This window comes from Eulemur rufifrons, chromosome 30 (assembly GCF_041146395.1).
Source record: "Eulemur rufifrons isolate Redbay chromosome 30, OSU_ERuf_1, whole genome shotgun sequence".
Classification (NCBI taxonomy): Eukaryota; Metazoa; Chordata; class Mammalia; order Primates; family Lemuridae; genus Eulemur; species Eulemur rufifrons.
In genome coordinates, this window is record NC_091012.1 from 90,867,680 (window position 1) to 90,892,970 (window position 25,291).

General features: G+C 44.5%; 1 protein-coding gene across 1 annotated transcript; it reads right to left on the reverse strand.

Moving 5' to 3' along the window:
• Window positions 1-917: 917 nt before the first annotated feature.
• Window positions 918-16,136, reverse strand: LOC138378964 (FK506-binding protein 5-like). Its single transcript, XM_069464258.1, has 8 exons — window positions 16,073-16,136; window positions 11,898-12,263; window positions 10,798-10,873; window positions 8,033-8,094; window positions 7,614-7,650; window positions 5,157-5,239; window positions 2,469-2,672; window positions 918-967 (listed from the first exon to the last, which is right to left on the reverse strand). Exons 1-8 carry the CDS (start codon window positions 16,134-16,136, stop codon window positions 918-920), a joined length of 942 nt encoding a protein of 313 aa, XP_069320359.1.
• Between the last annotated feature and the right edge of the window lie 9,155 nt (window positions 16,137-25,291).

The window sequence follows — 25,291 nt, forward strand, 5'->3', positions numbered from 1 at the left end:
GCCACTACACACTGGACTTACTCAGTAGGAAGCTTCAAATTTATTTTTTTAGTAAGGAAAGAAAACTGGCTGGGTGTAAAGTTTCCTAGGAATGGGTCAAGACATGACCTTGGTTATCAGTAAATAGCACTATATACAAACTAAAAAGTGATTCATACTTCATCTTTTTACATTTGTGTCACACACACACACAAATATGTATGATACACATACAAATATTTTTTGAGAGGTCAGGCAAAAGGAACAAAGGATGGGAAACATGACAAAGAAAGTTACACAACAGAGAGCCCCACCCCATTCTCTAAAGGCAAAATATCCAGTTCCGGGATGGATAGTAACCAATAGAAGTGGTCCAAGGAAAGCACTAAGGAAGAAATATGTGGTCGAAAAGAAGACAGACTTTGTTTGGTATCTTTTTCAAGTAAAATTTACCACCAGGAGTACAAGTCCGTAGATTCTGTTTCAAGTCTCATGTTACTGTCACTGGAAAATATATGCAGCCTGGGCGCAGTAGCCCACCCCTGCAGTCCCAGCTACTCTAGAGGCTGAGGCAGGAGGATCGCTTGAGCCCAGGAGTTTGAGGTTGCTGTGAGCTAGGCTGACACCAAGGCACTCACTCTAGCCCGGGCAACAGTGAGACTCTGTCTCAGAAAACAAAACAAAACAAAACAAAAGCAAAACAAAACAAACAAAAAAAACCCCATTTCCATACTATATATGGTAGTAAGAGTAACTAGGTTCAGCCAGAGCACTAGAAAAGCCTAGAAGACAATCTTGACCCCTCTCCCTCCAATTCTGACCATCAGAGCAACTTGTTGCTTCTGCCTTTCAACCATTTCCACTGCCTTCGCCTGAGTTTAGTGAACACTAGTGGCCATAAGACTGTGTCCAGCCTGAAAAAAAAGTATCTTGTTGGGCTACACATTCTTTGATCCAAGGACAAAGGCATCCTCAGAGGCCAGAGATCCTGTGGGGGGGCAGAAAATGCCCCCCACCAGACACCTGCAGCCACCGTGGTGGAGCACCCACGCCCAGCCAGCGGCGGCCTCCTCCCCTGCTCAGGCCCTCCCATTCAGGGACAGAAACCTTGCCGCTCCCCACTCCAAACCCGGCCAGACGCCTTCATCCCCTTGCAGACTCCCCGCCACATGCCCAGTGGACTGTTTCACAGGTAACAACTGTGCACGGAATATGAGCACTACATACCCAGCCTCAGGTTTTTCAACTTTTGCTGCTCTGGGTTTCTTCTTGGAAGGCCCACGCTTTTTTCGTCCTTTAACGGCTGAAAGGATAGTAGTTAATTTGTACCCTGAACATTGGTACCATCAAGCAACTGACAGAACGGCAAGCCCAGGAGGATCTCCCACAGCCAAGCCCAGAGCAGTATGTCTGAACAAGTGTCTGAAGCCTGCATACTGCTGTGTTTGTCATGCTGAACCCTCTCACCTGTGAATCACAGAGCTGCCAGCAGCGTAAGCTGGGCAAGATTCCGTCACAGCCACCAAGGACCATGAAGGTGGGCAAGATTCTGTCACAGCCACCAAGCACCATGAAGGGACGGGAGTGTGCCGTTAGAGGCCAGGCAGTATGAGCAAGGGAAGCACATGCAGTTGAAGCATGGCACAGCTCACACGCTTGCTCTGAGCAGTGGCTCACAGCCGAGGCAGCACCTTCACCCTGGGTGCAAGCCAAATCTTTCTTCCTTCGTCTAGGACCCATCCTGCCAGTTGCGCTAGCCAGAGATTTGTTTATCAATAGTGTCATTCATTTATTTAAAAAAGTTATTAAAACTCTATTACATGCCAAGCACCGGGCTAGACCCTGAGGGAGATTAAAAGATGAGGAAGAGTTCTCCCATGAAGAGGTTCACAGTCTACGAGGGGGACGGATTCAGCAGCATAGTATAACTGGGACTAGTGCTTTAGTAGAGACAGGCTCTAGAACTTAGGGAACCCAGGGAGGGAGGAGCCACTCTGACCTATGGCTTCGGCTTCAGAAGGAAGTGACAATTGGACTGGGTCCTAAGAAAAATGGGATATCCTCAGGACAAAATGCACAGGCAGGAAACACTCCAGGCCTGTGGAACAGAGAACGCTAAGATACGGGAGCATGAGAAATACGTGGGCATTCCTCCCCCGTTCCCAGAACAATCCTTTTGCTGGGATGGCTGCCTCCAGTGGCCATTAGGAAGTTGCTGAAATAGCACAGGCTTTGGCAGGTGGGACAGGCAGACCCGACAAGACAGACAAACTTGGCAGGCTTAGGCACCTTTGGAGGGACAGGGATACTTGGCATGACTGACTTACCAGGCGGCACACAAATATTTTTGGGTTTTTGCTTCCTTTTCCTCGGTTGTTTCGCCACAGATGTAGGCTTTTTATCAGTTGGCATCTTTCTATCTGAAATCGCTAGGTTAGCCTCAGGATCATTTGGTGGCTGGCTGAGGTTTCCACCAAGATCCTGCTCACCAACATCATCGGATACATTGCGCTGGGACACAGTAGACTCATCCAGCTCTTTCTCATCTGAGATAGTTTGGCCCTGATCACATGAATCCCCTTCTTTTAGCACAGGATCCTTCAAATCATTGCTGTCAGCATCTTCCTCAATTATTAGAGGCTCTATGATGGTCAGCTCATCGTCAGTATCAAATAACTCCTCCACAGATTCTTCTGAAATGCAAGAGACACAGTCATATACATACCCCCTCTGCCCCCACCTCATATACCAAACTTCAGCAGATTATTGAGCTCAAATTAAATGAGCTGGGAACTGTGACAATTTGAATCACAGTTAAGAATTAGCTGTTTTGGATTGTTTTCTATCTATTTCTTTTTTATTTTAGGAACAGATAAAATAGCAATCAAAGTCCAGTGTCAATTTCCACATCATTCTCTAAGTAACACAATGTAGTTGGCTCAGGGGTTCCCAAATACGGGTCTGCAGACTTGTAGATTTTCACTGGTCCACAGCAAAATAAGAGAAAAAAGAATAGTAAAGTGGTGTTTTTGTCCCCATCAAGTTAAATTTCTGTAATTGGAAGAACTGTCCTGACTAAACTTTTGGTGCTCTTTACTCTATGAAATTATGGAGATAGTAGATGGTAGCTGGATTTTTTTATTTCCTTCATTAGACAGATTAAAAATTGGCAACTCTACGTTGGTCACCAAAATTTCATTGTTTTAAATTAGACCATAAGTGCAAAGCTCTCAGAACCACTGACATAAGAGTGAGGAATTAGGTCCTGACACCAGCACTCTCTGAGAGGCCTTGGGAACATGCAGAACATCACCGCCTGTCTGCACTAAGCATCTTGTCACCTGGAAACAAAGGCCAGCACGTCTGACACCACATGCTCTGTGGAGCCTGTTTGGAACTCAAGGTCTAGGTTTCTATGATTCTGGATGTAAAAAAATCTAAACCATGGCATGGGGAAGACATGAAGATATATTGATGGTACAAAACCTCTTTATCCTAAAACTGCAGCTTCTGAGTGTCTCATTTGATATTTAGCTATGAAAGAACTTGAAATATGAAATAAGGAAAGAGAAAAGGAGTAGGTGCTCTCATGGTAAAAAGTCCTCCCTTCCTAGAAAATTTAAAGATTGCCCACTTGCAGTGGAAATTTAAAATTTTTTAATAGTGCAGACACACTGATTACAATATATATATTTAAAAAATGACTGTGACAGTGAGAAAGGTTAGAAGTGAGGTTGGAGTATGTTTTAAAGCTCATCAGATCTTTCATTCTATAGAATTTCCTAAATTCATTACAATCATGAAAGAAATGCAATGTGGAAAACAGCAAAGAAACATACAAAACCAGTCCTATGAGAGCAGCCTCCACTGCTGGGATGGACACCCACAGGCAGAGCCCCGGGGCCAGCAAGGTAAGAGCAGCCTTAGTTGAAAGTTCACCCTCAAAAGAACGTCTCTTCTGGTTCAAGGAGTCAGAACCTGGCGGCCTTCGGTGGTGAACTGGTTTCTGTTCCTGTCACTCCTCCCCTGCCCTCCAGCTGCCTCCTTGAGGTTCCCTTCAGTATTGGAGCAGCTTGTCATGTCAGACCCCCTGTTCAGTACCCGGACCTCTGTCCCACTCAGGCACAGCCACCCAAGCTAGAGAGAGGGAGGGGGAAAGAAAATTGAGGGGACAGGGGGTGAAACAACACGACACTAGGGCTCCAAGCCACCTTTCCTTTCCCTGCTGAGATCCCAGGTTAGCTAGGAAACTGTGGCCAACGATAGCTCTTGGGTAGGGATCTAAGAAGTAGCCAGAGAAAGTACACAGTCATTTTTTATACACTGTCAGCACTGTGTCCCTACTTTTAAAAACTTTTTAAATTTCTTTAAGGACCTCCCATTTTCAGTTGAGTTCAGCTTAGCAAGCATTAATTAGGTGCCCAAGTATCACGCTCTACACCTGGTACTGACTGAACAAACATCAGTGAACTACTATCCCTAATGCTTAAGAAGCTTCTAGTCTTCCTGTGTCTCATGTCCACTGAGCAGCTAGGGTCTGAACTGCAAGTAAAGCTCCGAGCCTCACAAAAAAGCCTCTTTGAATCCACAGAGGCAAGGATCTTCTGTGAGAAACAGGCTCTAAGAAACACAGGAATCTCTAGAAAATATAAAGGACGTGGCCAACAGCAGACATCAACAGCTTGATGGAGAAAGCAGGGATTTCCCCTGACGTGTCACTGCCAGCTGGCCCACAACCACCGCCCACCCAAGTGTCCACCAAGCTGGAAGAACGAGTCCATGCCTCCTCCTCCTTTCCTCCTCCTCGTCATTCCCACACATAGAGAAGGAGGGGAAGAGTGGAAGAGGGAGCAGCAGAGCAGCCTGCATACTTCTCAGCCTCAGTTCTCGACTTTGTCCCCTCTGCTCCCCTGGTGTAGTCCTAGGCAAGCAAGAACTCTACTGAGGGGGCCGCCTCAGGTCTAAGGCAGAAAGAACAGTGGCGTCTGTGTTAGGAAATTGACCAAGAGGTACAGGGAACCCAGCCATATCCACAGCCAGCACATAGAAGGAAAGAAATGGTAGCGCTTGCTACTAAGTGATTCCGAATAGAAAGTCTGCTGACTCTTATCCTCACACTACTGTGTGTGATGAGGTTTCAGAGCTCAGCTGCTTCTCTGGGAGAGCAGTATACTTGCCATCACTGCTTATTTCAAATAGCCTGGATTTCTTTTCCTTTCGCAAGTATTCACCATCAGATTCCCAGTCAATCGTCTCCAAGCTGAGTGATGAGAGGGGGAAAAACAAAAGAGAAATGTCAGTGCGACAGTCTCCCTGTCACGGCATTTTCAATGAACACGATCACTTGTCAATTTTTTGTCTTTACCCCACAGTAATTCTGTTCCCCTTCTTTAGAGCTACTCAGTCTTGCCATTATTCCCGCTTTTCCATCTTTTCCATGTTTCTACCGCATCTTTCCATCTGTCTCACTTCTAAAAGAAGGTGTCTGTCACGCATTGAGAGTGAAATGGGCTCTGTCAGAGTGCTCACATTCAAATAGTTTGGGTGCGGGGCAGGGGAACTGAGAGGGAAATGTCTAGTTAGAAAATGTCATCACTTTTCTTTATCGAGTTTGAGATCCAGTTGTCTGGGAAGGGCAAAGGGCCACAGACGGAGAGAGGCAGCCTGAGAGCAAGGAGGTTTCTCCTCAGCGCCACTCTCTGCAACCCCAAACCGGCAGGCACCCTCTCTTCAATTGAAAGAGTGCTCTGGCAGGAGTCAAACTCAGTGGTGGCCCTGCACCACTGAGGGTGCCAGTGGTGTGCACCCCCTGGGGTCCTCATTCTCAGCTGGGGCTGGTATTTGGGTCAGAGACTCCAGCAGGATGAAATTTGCCACACTCCTGTATTTTCCAAATAGTGAAACATGGGCATGATATACTTTTCATGATGAGAGAAAAATAATATACTGTTACAGGACTTGGATGCACCTGTTACAGAGATAAATGTTAATCTATTTCCACCATGTTCACCACTTTTAAGCTGCCAAATTGATGGGCCTTTGCTATCCTGTTGACTATGCCATCCTCAAAACTCTCTCTTCTCTTGATTTCTGGAACACAGTTATCTTTTGGGCCTCATCTCACCTTTCCATCTCACTCCTTCTCACTCACTTGCCTCCCTCAAGTCAACCCCAGGGTTCATCCTCAGCCTCTCGATGGCAATCCAATCAATTCCTAAGGATTGGGTTGCCGAGTCCAATATGTCAGCCCAATCCATTATATCCAGCCTGACTTCTAACTTCTAGCTCCACAGTTACAACTTCTTCCCTGGACGTCCTGTGGGCTGGGCCAGTATTTAGTCAGCATGCACAGGCACAGCCTTACCAATTGTTTATTCATGGCATCTGTTCTGACCGGCAGGCATCCATCCTGACGAATCCCTGCCTGTGCTCTATTGGTCGTTAGATGTGTTCAATATCACCCTGTCTACAAGCCCCTCAGTTCCAACATGCCCCAAACAACTCGTCACTGTCCTCCCAAATCCACTCTTCCTATAGTATCCCTTATATAGAAGCCATTTGGGACTGGACCAAGACCTGTGGGCACTTCTTGCAGGCCCCTTAAAACAGATTTTCTTTAAATATTTGTTCAACATCTACCTAGTGGAGGCTGGAAGAAACTAATGTTTCTATTTGGTGATGCTCACGCTACCACATGCATTTGTCAAAATTAATCAAACTGTACACCTAAAAAGGGTGAATTTTATTGTATGTAAAGCAGACCTCAATAAACCTGAATTTAAAAGTATAATTAATAAAACTGATCATCTCCAATTAATGGCTTTATATTATACAATGCCTAACTTGGTTCTAGGATTTCAGCCGACTATAACTGCCAACCTCAAATGACTTTTCACACATTAGTATCAGTATTTTTACATGTTGCAAAAATGCACAACAGAGATAAATCAGAGCACTCTTTGGCTTGATCGGATGAGCAGGAATGACCAATTCACATTGCTGTAGTAATTCAAGGAGTCAACGTGCAAACCATACTTGTCTAGCACCATACTTCAGATATATTACAGTAATTTTTCAGCACCCCCTATAGTTTGGGACCTGGACAACACCCCTTTATCTAGCTCTGCTTAGAGCAGAGGATTCATTAATAGGAATAGCAATAGATAAGGCTGAAAGATAGGTTATGGCCAGACCACAGAGGGCTGTACATACTTGGCTAAACAGCTTGATTTTTAGAGGACAAGCTACTTCAATTGGGGATCAATACGATCAAAGCAGTGCCTTGGGAGATTCATGTGGAACTGGTATACAGACTGGATCAGAGGAGGAGAGGATCAAGGTCAGGAGCCCAGTTAAAAAGGAGTAACAACCGGTAAGGGCTTAGACGAGTGGAGACTGGAAGTAAGGCATGGTTCACAGACATTTTGAAGAAGAAACTGACCAATTTAGAGAATGCGCCAGAGACAAGGAACCTAATATTCTCAACCTGGTTGGAAGGTCAAACACCCATTATGATCCTGCTGAGCACCAGTGTTCACAGAGGAAATGGGATGTTTACTCTTAAATCTTCTTCATCAGAGCATCAGGCTTTTTTCCTTAAAAAAATGTCAAGTTTCGCTAATTCTCCTACTCACCCGATTGGTCTCTTCTGTGCTTCCGTTGTGGTCGCAACTAAACCAGAGAAAGAGAGAGGGCATTAGGAAGCATCTGAAGCACGGTAACATTTGCTTAGCCATGTGTTTAACTCCCTAAAACCAAAGTCCATAAATTGGAGCTGGTTAAAATTTACATCTCCCATGAAAGACAAAGAGGAAATAAAAGTAAGGAGACCCAGACCCAAAAACAGGAACAGGAAGTGAGTTGGAAAAGAAGCCCAGAGAAACTCCTCTGCTCCTGACAGTAGGGAAGTAAACTTCCTTTCCCCAGCCCAGAGAGAGTCCTAGAGGACATGAACCTAGGACCAGCTTAGGCTAAACGTCCCAAATGACATTTCAGTCATCTCTACAAAGACACTTCAAAATGTACATTACTGCTCTGAGCGGACTCTACTTACCGGGCCCACTGTCTTCATCAGGCTCATTGTCTTTATCGCTGGAATCAAGCGGGAGAATGAAACTGCAAAAATAAAAGATACTTTTTAAAAGGAAGGCTACCAACATCATAGGCAACCAAACATCACAAATCTCGAGTAAGTGAAGAGAACAACCAATCAGAGTTTCTGAAATACAAAAAGGTTTGCAGGGCTTTAAGCCTTTATCACAATAGTGGAGGTAAAAAAAAAAAAATTAGAAGCAACAAGCTGCTAAGTAGTCTTTACTGCTGAATCAAAGATAGGGGAAGAATGTTAGCTGAGTACCATTAGCTGTCAGTGAGAAGCATGTTTTCTGCCAAGTGATTTATTTCTATTTAAAGATATGAAAGTGAGTCCTGAGAAAGGGGCCATGGGATAAAGGGCTTGAGAATCAAGAGATTGCAGTTAAAAATCAAAAGGATTAAAATAAAATTTTCCTCTAAGTGTGACCAGATTTTTTTTAAAAGGGGGTAAAGGAGCAAGGAGGTCCCCTTTTAGGGCGTTACTGCTTGGAGAGCACCTACCGATGAGCTTCCTATCTAGGTAAATGGCCAAGGACTCAAGTCCACTTCTTGGGGAGCCAACAAAGGATGTCTGCAAAGATGCACCTGCTCTCTGCAGTGAGCCATGATGCCGGGGCCTCTTGCTTCTCTGCCTCATGAGATGCCTGTGGACCCAGCATGCGCTCTCCACTGCTCATGCAAGGCCACTTTGCCCGTGGCTGTTGCTTACCAGACGGCTGTGCATACTACCCGAGGGTAAGCCAAGCGCATTCCTGCTCAGGACCCTGCGGCTCCCCGGACAGCAGCCGACTGGATATCCCACTGTCAGCCGCTCATTACACAGGGCCAAACCCCAGCCCAGAGGAGCCACAGAGCCACGCTGCAGTAAGCATCACTTCACTGCTGGAGCTTGGCTACCTCAGAGGTAATCTTGTCATTAGTTATGGTGACACATAGCCACAGGGGATATCAAAATGCTAGAGGAGGTAGACATAACAGCTCTAAGGAAGTCCAGGTTTCACATATCAAAAGTTAGACTGGGCCAGCACAGGGGCGGGGGGGCTCACGCCTATAATCCTAGCACTTCAGGAGGCCAAGGCAGGAAGGATCTCCTGAGGACAGGAGTTCTAGACCAGCCTCAGCAAGAACGAGACCCCATCTCTAAAAAAATAGAAAAATTAGCCGGGCATGGTGGGACTGTACCCGCCTGTAGTCCCAGCTACTTGGGAGGCTGAGGCAGGAGGATTGCTTGAGCACAGGAGTTTAAGATCGCAGTGAACTATGATGACAACACTGCACTCTAGCCCAGGAGACACAGCAAGACCCTGTCTCAAATAAAAAAAAAAAAAAAAAAAAAAAAGTTCTTGCTTTGGGAGGTTTATATAAAGAGGAAAAAAAAAGAAACAAGAAAGTCAGACTTCACTTCTTTAGGAGTTTTCATTGGGCCCAGAGGCTGTTACTGGCCTTATTGTCTACTTTTTCAGTCTTTCAAGACACATGCTGGCTCACTCCCTTGACTAGATTTCCTACTCATTTATCAGCCACTACACACTGGACTTACTCAGTAGGAAGCTTCAAATTTATTTTTTTAGTAAGGAAAGAAAACTGGCTGGGTGTAAAGTTTCCTAGGAATGGGTCAAGACATGACCTTGGTTATCAGTAAATAGCACTATATACAAACTAAAAAGTGATTCATACTTCATCTTTTTACATTTGTGTCACACACACACACAAATATGTATGATACACATACAAATATTTTTTGAGAGGTCAGGCAAAAGGAACAAAGGATGGGAAACATGACAAAGAAAGTTACACAACAGAGAGCCCCACCCCATTCTCTAAAGGCAAAATATCCAGTTCCGGGATGGATAGTAACCAATAGAAGTGGTCCAAGGAAAGCACTAAGGAAGAAATATGTGGTCGAAAAGAAGACAGACTTTGTTTGGTATCTTTTTCAAGTAAAATTTACCACCAGGAGTACAAGTCCGTAGATTCTGTTTCAAGTCTCATGTTACTGTCACTGGAAAATATATGCAGCCTGGGCGCAGTAGCCCACCCCTGCAGTCCCAGCTACTCTAGAGGCTGAGGCAGGAGGATCGCTTGAGCCCAGGAGTTTGAGGTTGCTGTGAGCTAGGCTGACACCAAGGCACTCACTCTAGCCCGGGCAACAGTGAGACTCTGTCTCAGAAAACAAAACAAAACAAAACAAAAGCAAAACAAAACAAACAAAAAAAACCCCATTTCCATACTATATATGGTAGTAAGAGTAACTAGGTTCAGCCAGAGCACTAGAAAAGCCTAGAAGACAATCTTGACCCCTCTCCCTCCAATTCTGACCATCAGAGCAACTTGTTGCTTCTGCCTTTCAACCATTTCCACTGCCTTCGCCTTAGATTAGTGAACACTAGTGGCCATAAGACTGTGTCCAGCCTGAAAAAAAAGTATCTTGTTGGGCTACACATTCTTTGATCTAAGGACAAAGGCATCCTCAGAGGCCAGAGATCCTGTGGGGGGGCAGAAAATGCCCCCCACCAGGCACCTGCAGCCACCGGGTGGAGCACCCACGCCCAGCCAGCGGCGGCCTCCTCCCCTGCTCAGGCCCTCCCATTCAGGGACAGAAACCTTGCCGCTCCCCACTCCAAACCCGGCCAGACGCCTTCATCCCCTTGCAGACTCCCCGCCACATGCCCAGTGGACTGTTTCACAGGTAACAACTGTGCACGGAATATGAGCACTACATACCCAGCCTCAGGTTTTTCAACTTTTGCTGCTCTGGGTTTCTTCTTGGAAGGCCCACGCTTTTTTCGTCCTTTAACGGCTGAAAGGATAGTAGTTAATTTGTACCCTGAACATTGGTACCATCAAGCAACTGACAGAACGGCAAGCCCAGGAGGATCTCCCACAGCCAAGCCCAGAGCAGTATGTCTGAACAAGTGTCTGAAGCCTGCATACTGCTGTGTTTGTCATGCTGAACCCTCTCACCTGTGAATCACAGAGCTGCCAGCAGCGTAAGCTGGGCAAGATTCTGTCACAGCCACCAAGGACCATGAAGGTGGGCAAGATTCTGTCACAGCCACCAAGCACCATGAAGGGACGGGAGTGTGCCGTTAGAGGCCAGGCAGTATGAGCAAGGGAAGCACATGCAGTTGAAGCATGGCACAGCTCACACGCTTGCTCTGAGCAGTGGCTCACAGCCGAGGCAGCACCTTCACCCTGGGTGCAAGCCAAATCTTTCTTCCTTCGTCTAGGACCCATCCTGCCAGTTGCACTAGCCAGATATTTATTAACCAATAGTGTCATTCATTTATTTAAAAAAGTTATTAAAACTCTATTACATGCCAAGCACCGGGCTAGACCCTGAGGGAGATTAAAAGATGAGGAAGAGTTCTCCCATGAAGAGGCTCACAGTCTACGAGGGGGATGGATTCAGGAGCATAGTATAACTGGGACTAGTGCTTTAGTAGAGACAGGCTCTAGAACTTAGGGAACCCAGGGAGGGAGGAGCCACTCTGACCTATGGCTTCGGCTTCAGAAGGAAGTGACAATTGGACTGGGTCCTAAGAAAAATGGGATATCCTCAGGACAAAATGCACAGGCAGGAAACACTCCAGGCCTGTGGAACAGAGAACGCTAAGATACGGGAGCATGAGAAATACGTGGGCATTCCTCCCCCGTTCCCAGAACAATCCTTTTGCTGGGATGGCTGCCTCCAGTGGCCATTAGGAAGTTGCTGAAATAGCACAGGCTTTGGCAGGTGGGACAGGCAGACCCGACAAGACAGACAAACTTGGCAGGCTTAGGCACCTTTGGTGGGACAGGCATACTTGGCATGACTGGCTTACCAGGCGGCACACAAATATTTTTGGGTTTTTGCTTCCTTTTCCTCGGTTGTTTCGCCACAGATGTAGGCTTTTTATCAGTTGGCATCTTTCTATCTGAAATCGCTAGGTTAGCCTCAGGATCATTTGGTGGCTGGCTGAGGTTTCCACCAAGATCCTGCTCACCAACATCATCGGATACATTGCGCTGGGACACAGTAGACTCATCCAGCTCTTTCTCATCTGAGGTAGTTTGGCCCTGATCACATGAATCCCCTTCTTTTAGCACAGGATCCTTCGAATCATTGCTGTCAGCCTCTTCCTCAAGTACTGGAGGCTCCGTGATGGTCGGCTCATCGTCAGTATCAAATAACTCCTCCACAGACTCTTCTGAAATGCAAGAGACACAGTCATATACATACCCCCTCTGCCCTCACCTCATATACCAAACTTCAGCAGATTATTGAGCTCAAATTAGATGAGCTGGGAACTGTGACATTTTCAATCACAGTTAAGAATTGGCTGTTTTGGATTGTTTTCCCTCTATTTCTTTTTCATTTTACTGACAGATAAAATGGCAATCAAAGTCCAGTGTCAATTTCCACATCATTCTCTAAGTAACACAATGTAGTTGGCTCAGGGGTTCCCAAATACACGTCTGCAGACTTGTAGATTTTCACTGGTCCACAGCAAAATAAGAGAAATAAGAATAATAAGGTGGTGTTTTTTGTCCCCATCAAGTTAAATTTCTAGAATTCGAAGAAATGTCCTGACGAAAATTTTGGTGGTCTTTACTGTATGAAATTATGGAGATACTAGATGGCAGTTGGATATTTTTATTTCCTTCATTAGACAGATTAAAAATTGGCAACTCTCACACCTACATGATGAGCGCGATGTGCACTGTCTAGGGAATGGACACAATTGAAGCTCAGACTCGGGGGGATGGGGAGGCATGGGCAATATATATAGCCTCAACTTTTGTACCCCCATAATGAGCTGAAAAACAGAAAAATTAAAAAAAAAATTAAAAAAAGAATGATTGTGAAATCCCTAGGCTTGTAAAGGTTTTGTTAAAAATAAAAATAAAGGAAAAAATTTTCTACAAAAAAAAAAAAATATGAGAATACTTTTCAGTAGGGTCAACTGATTATTTAATTCTCAATATCCCACCCTAACTCTCTTTCTCTAGCAACTTGCCTGGGAAATTTGGGATGTTCATCATCCAAGGCACTTAAACGAGACATTCCAAAGACCTTTCTCATGAAAGTATTAAAGGAAAGGGTCAAGGCCAGAGAAGAAGAGAGAGCAAAGGGCCAGGATCAGGTATCCGGTGGGTCATCGTCTACCACCTGTGGTTACTATCTGGAGGCTCTATGAAGTTACTCTCCCAATTTACAACTTAAAAATGAGGCAAATTACGATCACCCCCATAAGATCAAAACTCAGCCATGCAAGGTAACCTTTAAGGAATAAAAAACCACATAGGCCAGCACAACAGATGAATATATTACCCTATTTAAAGAAAAACTGTATAAATTAGAAGTTTGCAAGGATGTTAAAGGTTAAGAATAAAAGCAAAGAAAGAAGGCAGTCAGAGTAGCAAGTGTTTTCTACTAATCTAGTAACTTACTAAGTGAGGAGTATCAACTTTGGAATTCAAACATGGCCGTTCAATTAACAAATTCCTAAGATATTTTGACTCTAAGAAGAGAGTCTAACACCTTCAAGTTATTCTTCTATTACTTGATTTTTCATATCTTCCTAGTGTCATATTCTACCTCAGAAATCCACACTACTTAATCCATCCTTTTTGCTCTACATTCAAAACATCCTCCATTCAGACATCCTTCACCACCATTGCTGCCCCCCGAGTCCAGTCATCATTATTTCTCTCTTAGAAGTACCGCAAAATATCACTGTAACTAGCCACCCCCAAATTCATTTCAATTATGTACAATAGATCATATCATGTCCTTATTTTAAAAAGTCCAGTGATTTTTATTGCACTTTCAATAAAATCTAGACTTCTTCACATGACCGCCAAAGTCTACAGTAGCTAGCCTTACGTAACTCTCCAACTTCTGTTCCTGCCCTTCTTCTTCACACTTTCTCTTCTCCACACTAGCTTTCTTCTATGGCAAGAACATATCAAACTTTTTCCAACCCTGAGGTCTTTGAATACGCCGTTCTTCTATCTGTGGCATTATCCAAGAATTGTCATAAGGTTGCCCTCTTTTTACCTTTCATCTTTGATGTATCAACTCAATTGTCTTCTCCTTATTAATACCTTATTTATTTTAATGGCCACCCAAAGAAGCACCCCCCAACCTATCCTCCGTATCACATTGCCCTGGTTTATTTTTTAATAGCACCTCACTATCTGAAGCAATCTCATTTACTTACTAACTTTATATATTTCACTACTAGAATGGTTATTGTTTTATTTGTGTGTTTTTAAGTTTATATGAATGGATTAAGGCTAGGTATACAATCTGTAATCAATAAATATTTGTCAGTAAACAAATGAATTTTATGCACATGAGTATTTCCATTCATGTGACAATTATATTTTTCACTGAAATAAATGATTTTTACATACCTCGGAAAAAAAAAATTGGCAACTCTACGTCGGTCCCCAAAATTTCATTTTTTTAAATTAGACCGTAAGTGCAAAGCTCTCAGAACCACTGTCATAAGAGTGAGGAATTAGGTCCTGACACCAGCACTCTCTGAGAGGCCTTGGGAACATGCAGCACATCACCGCCTGTCTGCACTAAGCATCTTGTCACCTGGAAACAAAGGCCAGCACGTCTGACACCACATGCTCTGTGGAGCCTGTTTGGAACTCAAGGTCTAGGTTTCTATGATTCTGGATGTAAAAAAATCTAAACCGTGGCATGGGGAAGACATGAAGATATATTGATGGTACAAAACCTCTTTATCCTAAAACTGCAGCTTCTGAGTGTCTCATTTGATATTTAGCTATGAAAGAACTTCAAATATGAAATAAGGAAAGAGAAAAGGAGTAGGTGCTCTCATGGTAAAAAGTCCTCCCTTCCTAGAAAATTTAAAGATTGCCCACTTGCAGTGGAAATTTAAAATTTTTTAAAAGTGCAGACACACTGCTTACAATATATATATTTAAAAAATGACTGTGACAGTGAGAAAGGTTAGAAGTGAGGTTGGAGTATGTTTTAAAGCTCATCAGATCTTTCATTCTATAGAATTTCCTAAATTCATTACAATCATGAAAGAAATGCCATGTGGAAAACAGCAAAGAAACATACAAAACCAGTCCTATGAGAGCAGCCTCCACTGCTGGGATGGACACCCACAGGCAGAGCCCAGGGGCCAGCAAGGTAAGAGCAGCCTTAGTTGAAAGTTCACCCTCAAAAGAACGTCTCTTCTGGTTCAAGGAGTCAGAACCTGGCGGCCTTCGGTGGTGAACTGGTTTCTGTTCCTGTCACTCCTCCCCTGCCCTCCAGCTGCCTCCTTGAGGTTCCCTTCAGTATTGGAGCAGCTTGTCATGTCAGACCCCCTGTTCAGTACCCGGACCTCTGTCCCACTCAGGCACAACCACCCAGAGCTAGAGAGAGGGAGGGGGAAAGAAAATTGAGGGGACAGGGGGTGAAACAACACGACACTAGGGCTCCAAGCCACCTTTCCTTTCCCTGCTGAGATCCCAGGTTAGCCAGGAAACTGTGGCCAACGATAGCTCTTGGGTAGGGATCTAAGAAGTAGCCAGAGAAAGTACACAGTCATTTTTTATACACTGTCAGCACTGTGTCCCTACTTTTAAAAACTTTTTAAATTTCTTTAAGGACCTCCCATTTTCAGTTGAGTTCAGCTTAGCAAACATTAATTAGGTGCCCAAGTATCACGCTCTACACCTGGTACTGACTGAACAAACATCAGTGAACTACTATCCCTAATGCTTAAGAAGCTTCTAGTCTTCCTGTGTCTCATGTCCACTGAGCAGCTAGGGTCTGAACTGCAAGTAAAGCTCCGAGCCTCACAAAAAAGCCTCTTTGAATCCACAGAGGCAAGGATCTTCTGTGAGAAACAGGCTCTAAGAAACACAGGAATCTCTAGAAAATATAAAGGACGTGGCCAACAGCAGACATCAACAGCTTGATGGAGAAAGCAGGGATTTCCCCTGACGTGTCACTGCCAGCTGGCCCACAACCACCGCCCACCCAAGTGTCCACCAAGCTGGAAGAACGAGTCCATGCCTCCTCCTCCTTTCCTCCTCCTCGTCATTCCCACACATAGAGAAGGAGGGGAAGAGTGGAAGAGGGAGCAGCAGAGCAGCCTGCATACTTCTCAGCCTCAGTTCTCGACTTTGTCCCCTCTGCTCCCCTGGTGTAGTCCTAGGCAAGCAAGAACTCTACTGAGGGGGCCGCCTCAGGTCTAAGGCAGAAAGAACAGTGGCGTCTGTGTTAGGAAATTGACCAAGAGGTACAGGGAACCCAGCCATATCCACAGCCAGCACATAGGAGGAAAGAAATGGTAGCGCTTGCTACTAAGTGATTCCGAATAGAAAGTCTGCTGACTCTTATCCTCACACTACTGTGTGTGATGAGGTTTCAGAGCTCAGCTGCTTCTCTGGGAGAGCACTATACTTGCCATCACTGCTTATTTCAAATAGCCTGGATTTCTTTTCCTTTCGCAAGTATTCACCATCAGATTCCCAGTCAATCGTCTCCAAGCTGAGTGATGAGAGGGGGAAAAACAAAAGAGAAATGTCAGTGCCACAGTCTCCCTGTCACGGCATTTTCAATGAACACGATCACTTGTCAATTTTTTGTCTTTTCCCCACAGTAATTCTGTTCCCCTTCTTTAGAGCTACTCAGTCTTGCCATTATTCCCGCTTTTCCATCTTTTCCATGTTTCTACCGCATCTTTCCATCTGTCTCACTTCTAAAAGAAGGTGTCTGTCACGCATTGAGAGTGAAATGGGCTCTGTCAGAGTGCTCACATTCAAATAGTTTGGGTGCGGGGCAGGGGAACTGAGAGGGAAATGTCTAGTTAGAAAATGTCATCACTTTTCTTTATTGAGTTTGAGATCCAGTTGTCTGGGAAGGGCAAAGGGCCACAGACGGAGACAGGCAGCCTGAGAGCAAGGAGGTTTCTCCTCAGCGCCACTCTCTGCAACCCCAAACCGGCAGGCACCCTCTCTTCAATTGAAAGAGTGCTCTGGCAGGAGTCAAACTCAGTGGTGGCCCTGCACCACTGAGGGTGCCAGTGGCGTACACCCCCTGGGGTCCTCATTCTCAGCTGGGGCTGGTATTTGGGTCAGAGACTCCAGCAGGATGAAATTTGCTACACTCCTGTATTTTCCAAATAGTGAAACATGGGCATGATATACTTTTCATGATGAGAGAAAAATAATATACTGTTACAGGACTTGGATGCACCCGTTACAGAGATAAATGTTAATCTATTTCCACCATGTTCACCACTTTTAAGCTGCCAAATTGATGGGCCTTTGCTATCCTGTTGACTATTCCATCCTCAAAACTCTCTCTTCTCTTGATTTCTGGAACACAGTTATCTTTTGGGCCTCATCTCACCTTTCCATCTCACTCCTTCTCACTCACTTGCCTCCCTCAAGTCAACCCCAGGGTTCATCCTCAGCCTCTCGATGGCAATCCAATCAATTCCTAAGGATTGGGTTGCCGAGCCCAATATGTCAGCCCAATCCATTATATCCAGCCTGACTTCTAACTTCTAGCTCCACAGTTACAACTTCTTCCCTGGACGTCCTGTGGGCTGGGCCAGTATTTAGTCAGCATGCACAGGCACAGCCTTACCAATTGTTTATTCATGGCATCTGTTCTGACCGGCAGGCATCCATCCTGACGAATCCCTGCCTGTGCTCTATTGGTCGTTAGATGTGTTCAATATCACCCTGTCTACAAGCCCCTCAGTTCCAACATGCCCCAAACAACTCGTCACTGTCCTCCCAAATCCACTCTTCCTATAGTATCCCTTATATAGAAGCCATTTGGGACTGGACCAAGACCTGTGGGCACTTCTTGCAGGCCCCTTAAAACAGATTTTCTTTAAATATTTGTTCAACATCTACCTAGTGGAGGCTGGAAGAAACTAATGTTTCTATTTGGTGATGCTCACGCTACCACATGCATTTGTCAAAATTAATCAAACTGTACACCTAAAAAGGGTGAATTTTATTGTATGTAAAGCAGACCTCAATAAACCTGAATTTAAAAGTATAATTAATAAAACTGATCATCTCCAATTAATGGCTTTATATTATACAATGCCTAACTTGGTTCTAGGATTTCAGCCGACTATAACTGCCAACTTCAAATGACTTTTCACACATTAGTATCAGTATTTTTACATGTTGCAAAAATGCACAACAGAGATAAATCAGAGCACTCTTTGGCTTGATCGGATGAGCAGGAATGACCAATTCACATTGCTGTAGTAATTCAAGGAGTCAGCGTGCAAACCATACTTGTCTAGCACCATACTTCAGATATATTACAGTAATTTTTCAGCACCCCCTATAGTTTGGGACCTGGACAACACCCCTTTATCTAGCTCTGCTTAGAGCAGAGGATTCATTAATAGGAATAGCAATAGATAAGGCTGAAAGATAGGTTATGGCCAGACCACAGAGGGCTGTACATACTGGGGGCTAAACAGCTTGATTTTTAGAGGACAAGCTACTTCAATTGGGGATCAATACGATCAAAGCAGTGCCTTGGGAGATTCATGTGGAACTGGTATACAGACTGGATCAGAGGAGGAGAGGATCAAGGTCAGGAGCCCAGTTAAAAAGGAGTAACAACCGGTAAGGGCTTAGACGAGTGGAGACTGGAAGTAAGGCATGGTTCACAGACATTTTGAAGAAGAAACTGACCAATTTAGAGAATGCGCCAGAGACAAGGAACCTAATATTCTCAACCTGGTTGGAAGGTCAAACACCCATTATGATCCTGCTGAGCACCAGTGTTCACAGAGGAAATGGGATGTTTACTCTTAAATCTTCTTCATCAGAGCATCAGGCTTTTTTCCTTAAAAAAATGTCAAGTTTCGCTAATTCTCCTACTCACCCGATTGGTCTCTTCTGTGCTTCCGTTGTGGTCGCAACTAAACCAGAGAAAGAGAGAGGGCATTAGGAAGCATCTGAAGCACGGTAACATTTGCTTAGCCATGTGTTTAACTCCCTAAAACCAAAGTCCATAAATTGGAGCTGGTTAAAATTTACATCTCCCATGAAAGACAAAGAGGAAATAAAAGTAAGGAGACTCAGACCCAAAAACAGGAACAGGAAGTGAGTTAGAAAAGAAGCCCAGAGAAACTCCTCTGCTCCTGACAGTAGGGAAGTAAACTTCCTTTCCCCAGCCCAGAGAGAGTCCTAGAGGAGATGAACCTAGGACCAGCTTAGGCTAAACGTCCCAAATGACATTTCAGTCATCTCTACAAAGACACTTCAAAATGTACATTACTGCTCTGAGCGGACTCTACTTACCGGGCCCACTGTCTTCATCAGGCTCATTGTCTTTATCGCTGGAATCAAGCGGGAGAATGAAACTGCAAAAGTAAAAGATACTTTTTAAAAGGAAGGCTACCAACATCATAGGCAACCAAACATCACAAATCTCGAGTAAGTGAAGAGAACAACCAATCAGAGTTTCTGAAATACAAAAAGGTTTGCAGGGCTTTAAGCCTTTATCACAATAGTGACAGTAAAAAAAAAAAATAAATTAGAAGCAACAAGCTGCTAAGTAGTCTTTACTGCTGAATCAAAGATAGGGGAAGAATGTTAGCTGAGTACCATTAGCTGTCAGTGAGAAGCATGTTTTCTGCCAAGTGATTTATTTCTATTTAAAGATATGAAAGTGAGTCCTGAGAAAGGGGCCATGGGATAAAGGGCTTGAGAATCAAGAGATTGCAGTTAAAAATCAAAAGGATTAAAATAAAATTTCGTTCTAAGTGTGACCAGATTTTTTTTAAAAAGGGGTAAAGGAGCAAGGAGGTCCCCTTTTAGGGCGTTACTGCTTGGAGAGCACCTACCGATGAGCTTCCTATCTAGGTAAATGGCCAAGGACTCAAGTCCACTTCTTGGGGAGCCAACAAAGGATGTCTGCAAAGATGCACCTGCTCTCTGCAGTGAGCCATGATGCCGGGGCCTCTTGCTTCTCTGCCTCATGAGATGCCTGTGGACCCAGCATGCGCTCTCCACTGCTCATGCAAGGCCACTTTGCCCGTGGCTGTTGCTTACCAGACGGCTGTGCATACTATCCGAGGGTAAGCCAAGCGCATTCCTGCTCAGGACCCTGCAGCTCCCCGGACAGCAGCCGACTGGATATCCCACTGTCAGCCGCTCATTACACAGGGCCAAACCCCAGCCCAGAGGAGCCACAGAGCCACGCTGCAGTAAGCATCACTTCACTGCTGGAGCTTGGCTACCTCAGAGGTAATCTTGTCATTAGTTATGGTGACACATAGCCACAGGGGATATCAAAATGCTAGAGGAGGTAGACATAACAGCTCTAAGGAAGTCCAGGTTTCACATATCAAAAGTTAGACTGGGCCAGCACAGGGGCGGGGGGGCTCACGCCTATAATCCTAGCACTTCAGGAGGCCAAGGCAGGAAGGATCGCCTGAGGACAGGAGTTCTAGACCAGCCTCAGCAAGAACGAGACCCCATCTCTAAAAAAATAGAAAAATTAGCCGGGCATGGTGGGACTGTACCCGCCTGTAGTCCCAGCTACTTGGGAGGCTGAGGCAGGAGGATTGCTTGAGCACAGGAGTTTAAGATCGCAGTGAACTATGATGACAACAGTGCACTCTAGCCCAGGATATGCAGCAAGACCCTGTCTCAAATAAAAAAAAAAAAAAAAAAAAAAAAAAAAAAAGTTCTTGCTTTGGGAGGTTTATATAAAGAGGAAAAAAAAAGAAACAAGAAAGTCAGACTTCACTTCTTTAGGAGTTTTCATTGGGCCCAGACGCTGTTACTGGGCTTACTGTCTACTTTTTCAGTCTTTCAAGACACATGCTGGCTCACTCCCTTGACTAGATTTCCTACTCATTTATCAGCCACTACACACTGGACTTACTCAGTAGGAAGCTTCAAATTTATTTTTTTAGTAAGGAAAGAAAACTGGCTGGGTGTAAAGTTTCCTAGGAATGGGTCAAGACATCACCTTGGGTATCAGGAAATAGCACTATATACAAACTAAAAAGTGATTCATACTTCATCTTTTTACATTTGTGTTACACACACAAATATGTATGATACACATACAAATATTTTTTGAGAGGTCAGGCAAAAGGAACAAAGGATGGGAAACATGACAAAGAAAGTTACACAACAGAGAGCCCCACCCCATTCTCTAAAGGCAAAATATCCAGTTCCGGGATTGATAGTAACCGATAGAAGTGGTCCAAGGAAAGCACTAAGGAAGAAATATGTGGTCGAAAAGAAGGCAGATTTTGTTTGGTATCTTTTTCAAGTAAAATTTACCACCGGGAGTACAAGTCCGTAGATTGTGTTTCAAGGCTCATGTTACTGTCATTGGAAAATATATGCAGCCTGGGCGCAGTAGCCCACCCCTGCAGTCCCAGCTACTCTAGAGGCTGAGGCAGGAGGATCGCTTGAGCCCAGGAGTTTGAGGTTGCTGTGAGCTAGGCTGACACCAAGGCACTCACTCTAGCCCGGGCAACAGTGAGACTCTGTCTCAGAAAACAAAACAAAACAAAACAAAAGCAAAACAAAACAAACAAAAAAAACCCCATTTCCATACTATATATGGTAGTAAGAGTAACTAGGTTCAGCCAGAGCACTAGAAAAGCCTAGAAGACAATCTTGACCCCTCTCCCTCCAATTCTGACCATCAGAGCAACTTGTTGCTTCTGCCTTTCAACCATTTCCACTGCCTTCGCCTGAGTTTAGTGAACACTAGTGGCCATAAGACTGTGTCCAGCCTGAAAAAAAAGTATCTTGTTGGGCTACACATTCTTTGATCCAAGGACAAAGGCATCCTCAGAGGCCAGAGATCCTGTGGGGGGGCAGAAAATGCCCCCCACCAGACACCTGCAGCCACCGTGGTGGAGCACCCACGCCCAGCCAGCGGCGGCCTCCTCCCCTGCTCAGGCCCTCCCATTCAGGGACAGAAACCTTGCCGCTCCCCACTCCAAACCCGGCCAGACGCCTTCATCCCCTTGCAGACTCCCCGCCACATGCCCAGTGGACTGTTTCACAGGTAACAACTGTGCACGGAATATGAGCACTACATACCCAGCCTCAGGTTTTTCAACTTTTGCTGCTCTGGGTTTCTTCTTGGAAGGCCCACGCTTTTTTCGTCCTTTAACGGCTGAAAGGATAGTAGTTAATTTGTACCCTGAACATTGGTACCATCAAGCAACTGACAGAACGGCAAGCCCAGGAGGATCTCCCACAGCCAAGCCCAGAGCAGTATGTCTGAACAAGTGTCTGAAGCCTGCATACTGCTGTGTTTGTCATGCTGAACCCTCTCACCTGTGAATCACAGAGCTGCCAGCAGCGTAAGCTGGGCAAGATTCCGTCACAGCCACCAAGGACCATGAAGGTGGGCAAGATTCTGTCACAGCCACCAAGCACCATGAAGGGACGGGAGTGTGCCGTTAGAGGCCAGGCAGTATGAGCAAGGGAAGCACATGCAGTTGAAGCATGGCACAGCTCACACGCTTGCTCTGAGCAGTGGCTCACAGCCGAGGCAGCACCTTCACCCTGGGTGCAAGCCAAATCTTTCTTCCTTCGTCTAGGACCCATCCTGCCAGTTGCGCTAGCCAGAGATTTGTTTATCAATAGTGTCATTCATTTATTTAAAAAAGTTATTAAAACTCTATTACATGCCAAGCACCGGGCTAGACCCTGAGGGAGATTAAAAGATGAGGAAGAGTTCTCCCATGAAGAGGCTCACAGTCTACGAGGGGGACGGATTCAGCAGCATAGTATAACTGGGACTAGTGCTTTAGTAGAGACAGGCTCTAGAACTTAGGGAACCGAGGGAGGGAGGAGCCACTCTGACCTATGGCTTCGGCTTCAGAAGGAAGTGACAATTGGACTGGGTCCTAAGAAAAATGGGATATCCTCAGGACAAAATGCACAGGCAGGAAACACTCCAGGCCTGTGGAACAGAGAACGCTAAGATACGGGAGCATGAGAAATACGTGGGCATTCCTCCCCCGTTCCCAGAACAATCCTTTTGCTGGGATGGCTGCCTCCAGTGGCCATTAGGAAGTTGCTGAAATAGCACAGGCTTTGGCAGGTGGGACAGGCAGACCCGACAAGACAGACAAACTTGGCAGGCTTAGGCACCTTTGGAGGGACAGGGATACTTGGCATGACTGACTTACCAGGCGGCACACAAATATTTTTGGGTTTTTGCTTCCTTTTCCTCGGTTGTTTCGCCACAGATGTAGGCTTTTTATCAGTTGGCATCTTTCTATCTGAAATCGCTAGGTTAGCCTCAGGATCATTTGGTGGCTGGCTGAGGTTTCCACCAAGATCCTGCTCACCAACAACATCGGATACATTTCGCTGGGACACAGTAGACTCATCCAGCTCTTTCTCATCTGAGGTAGTTTGGCCCTGATTACATGAATCCCCTTCTTTTAGCACAGGATCCTTCAAATCATTGCTGTCAGCCTCTTCCTCAAGTACTAGAGGCTCCATGATGGTCGGCTCATCGTCAGTATCAAATAACTCCTCCACAGACTCTTCTGAAATGCAAGAGACACAGTCATATACATACCCCCTCTACCCCCACCTCATATACCAAACTTCAGCAGATTATTGAGCTCAAATTAAATGAGCTGGGAACTGTCACATTTTCAATCACAGTTAAGAATTAGCCGTTTTGGATTGTTTTCCCTCTATTTCTTTTTCATTTTACTGACAGATAAAATAGAAATCAAAGTCCAGTGTCAATTTCCACATCATTCTCTAAGTGCCACAATGTAGTTGGCTCAGGGGTTCCCAAATACACGTCTGCAGACTTGTAGATTTTCACTGGTCTACAGCAAAATAAGAGAAATAAGAATAATAAAGTGGTGTTTTTTGTCCCCATCAAGTTAAATTTCTGGAATTGGAAGAACTGTCCTCACGAAACTTTTGGTACTCTTTACTCTATGAAATTATGGAGCTAGTAGATGGCAGTTGGATTTTTTTACTTCCTTCATTAGACAGATTAAAAATTGGCAACTCTCACACCTACATGATGAGGGCGATGTGCACTGTCTAGGACATGGACACAAGTGAAGCTCAGACTCAGGGGGATGGGGAGGCATGGTCAATATATATAGCCTCAACTTTTGTACCCCCTAATGAGCTAAAAAACAGAAAAGTTAAAAAAAAAATGAAAAAAGAATGATTGTGAAATCCCTAGGCTTGTAAAGGTTTTGTTAAAAATAAAAATAAAGGAAAAAATTTTCTACAAAAAAAAAAATATGAGAATACTTTTCAGTAGGGTCAACTGATTATTTAATTCTCAATATCCCACCCTAACTCTCTTTCTCTAGCAACTTGCCTGGGAAATTTGGGATGTTCGTCATCCAAGGCATTTAAACGAGACATTCCAAAGACCTTTCTCATGAAAGTATTAAAGGAAAGGGTCAAGGCCAGAGAAGAAGAGAGAGCAAAGGGCCAGGATCAGGTATATGGTGGGTCATCGTCTACCACCTGTGGTTACTATCTGGAGGCTCTATGAAGTTACTCTCCCAATTTACAACTTAAAAATGAGGCAAATTACGATCACCCCCATAAGATCAAAACTCAGCCATGCAAGGTAACCTTTAAGGAATAAAAAACCACATAGGCCAGCACAACAGATGAATATATTACCCTATTTAAAGAAAAACTGTATAAATTAGAAGTTTGCAAGGATGTTAAAGGTTAAGAATAAAAGCAAAGAAAGAAGGCAGTCAGAGTAGCAAGTGTTTTCTACTAATCTAGTAACTTACTAAGTGAGGAGTATCAACTTTGGAATTCAAACATGGCCGTTCAATTAACAAATTCCTAAGATATTTTGACTCTAAGAAGAGAGTCTAACACCTTCAAGTTATTCTTCTATTACTTGATTTTTCATATCTTCCCAGTGTCATATTCTACCTCAGAAATCCACACTACTTAATCCATCCTTTTTGCTCTACATTCAAAACATCCTCCATTCAGACATCCTTCACCACCATTGCTGCCCCCCGAGTCCAGTCATCATTATTTCTCTCTTAGAAGTACCGCAAAATATCACTGTAACTAGCCACCCCCAAATTCATTTCAATTATGTACAATAGATCATATCATGTCCTTATTTTAAAAAGTCCAGTGATTTTTATTGCACTTTCAATAAAATCTAGACTTCTTCACATGACCGCCAAAGTCTACAGTAGCTAGCCTT